The 2,075-nt window shown below is 41.6% G+C and overlaps 1 protein-coding gene across 1 annotated transcript; it reads right to left on the reverse strand.

The window, feature by feature from the left end:
- Window positions 1-1,211: 1,211 nt before the first annotated feature.
- Window positions 1,212-1,847, reverse strand: LOC150033712 (uncharacterized). The gene has a single exon (XM_090317035.1). The coding sequence runs from the start codon at window positions 1,845-1,847 to the stop codon at window positions 1,212-1,214; it is 636 nt and encodes a 211-aa protein (XP_090173161.1).
- Between the last annotated feature and the right edge of the window lie 228 nt (window positions 1,848-2,075).

The raw sequence follows: 2,075 nt of genomic DNA on the forward strand, positions 1-2,075 counted from the left end.
AGTGAAGCCGCGTCATTAGTTTGGAGATGAAGCGAAGCTACGTCATGATTTTGTAGACCGAGTCATTGAAGATGGAGCCGAGCCATACACACCGACCTTGAACTTGAAGATGGAGCAGAGTCATGCACACCGACCTTTAACTTGAAGATGGAAGTGGGGCCATGCATGCCAATCTTGAACTTAAAGATGGAGAGGCATCAACGAAGCCTTTGAACTTAAATATTGAGAAGCATCAACGAGACCTTCGCACTTGAGTTTGACAAAACATTGACAAATTCTTCGCATTTGAGTTCGACGAGACCTTTGCACTTGAGAAAATGAAACCGCACCACAACTTTAAAGATGGAGCGAAGTCGCGTCATCAGTTTGGAGATGAAATGAAGCTACACCACGACTTGGAGATGAAGCAAAGCCGCATCATTAGTTTGGAGATGAAACGAAGCCACGCCATAACTTGGAGATGAAGCGAAGTCGCGTCATTAGTTTGGAGATGAAACAAAGCCACGCCATGAATTTGAAGATGAAGTGAACCTGCGTCATTATTTTGGAGACGAAGTGAAGCTGCGTCATAATTTTGTAGATCGAGTCATTGAAGATGGAGCCGAGCCATGCACACCAATCTTGAACTTAAAGATGGAGAGGCATCAACGAAGCCTTTTAACTTAAAGTTGGAGAAGCATTGATGAAGCCTCTAAACTTGAAGATGGAGGAGCGTATAAGTTTACTTTTAAAGAGGAAGCGAAGCGCATTTCACGTGTGTGCCTTTTATTTACTGTGTTGGCTCCTCACGAGGGATGAACAACTTCAACCCATTGTGTTGCCCCCAATAGGGATGAACATCTTCAATTTGAAGTGTCATTCTTTGACGGAGATGATCAACATTAATCTTGTAGTATTATACTTAGATGGTTGTGGTACCTCTTCTGATGGACTAAACTTAAATTTTTTTAAGTTTTCTTCGTACCTTTAAGGAAAGGGATCGAATCATGACGTAGTTCAAGTTTTTTTTTTTTTTTAACTGGATTGAACTTGAAGTTTCTTTCAAGCTGTCTACATACCCTTCTTAATGATAGGGATCAAGTCATAATGTAGTTCGAAGATAATTTTTTTTTCTTTTTATGCGTGACTGAACTTAAATTTCTTTAAGTTACCTACTTACCCTTTATAATGAAGGGGATCAAGTCGTAACGTAGTTCATACAAAGGTTTTTTTTATGCGTAATTTTTTTTGAGAAAGTTGCCATTGATTGGGCCAATCCTTAGCCCGTCCTTATCAATTATCTTATACGCATCATTCGTGTAGACTTCCTTGACGATGTAGGGTACATCCCATTTAGGTGTGAACTTATTCCCCGAATGTCTCGTTATGATAATGGGTCTCCTTACGAAGAGCATTAGATCACCTATTTGAAAGGACCGAGGGTTTACATGTTTATCGAAAGCCTTAGACATTCGTGCCTGGTAACATTCCAGCGCTTGCTGAGCTTCTAACCGTTTTTCATCTAATGCTTCTAACTCTTGGAGCCATAGTTTGGCATTGTCTTCTGTAGTCAGCCGTTCTTGCACTGCCATTCTCAGTGATGGAATTTCTCTTTCCAAAAGAAGGACAGCTTCTACCCCATAAACGAGAGAGTACGGGGTGACTCTTGTAGGGGTACGGTGAGTGGTGCGATAAGCCCACAACGCTTCACCGATCTTCTCCTGCCAATCTCTCTTCGACTTGGAGACAATTTTCTTCAGCAGGTTGCACAATGTCTTGTTAAATGCCTCAGCCAACCCATTTGCGGCAGCGTTATATATGGATGACTTGTATTTCTTGAATTTGAATTTTTCACACAACATGTCCATCAAACTATTGGAGAATTGTCTTCCATTATCTATTACGATCCAATGAGGAAACCGTACCGATAAATGATATGAGTGCAGATCAAATCCACCATGTTTTCTTTCTTAGCTTCCTTTAGCGCGACAGTCTCAGCCCATCTTGAGAAGTAGTCAGTGGCTGCGAGGATGTAGGAGTGCCCTGCTGTCGACAGGGCTGACCAAATTGATCCACCATGCTTCAAAAGGCCATGA

The sequence above is a fragment of the Benincasa hispida genome, chromosome 9, assembly GCF_027475165.1.
Source record: "Benincasa hispida cultivar pf3 chromosome 9, pf3_genome.v1.1, whole genome shotgun sequence".
Taxonomy (NCBI): Eukaryota; Viridiplantae; Streptophyta; class Magnoliopsida; order Cucurbitales; family Cucurbitaceae; genus Benincasa; species Benincasa hispida.

Coding starts and splice junctions, on each gene's coding strand:
- LOC150033712 (XM_090317035.1), bottom strand. CDS start 1,847: ATGGACATGTTGTGTGAAAAATTCAAATTCAAGAAATACAAGTCATCC.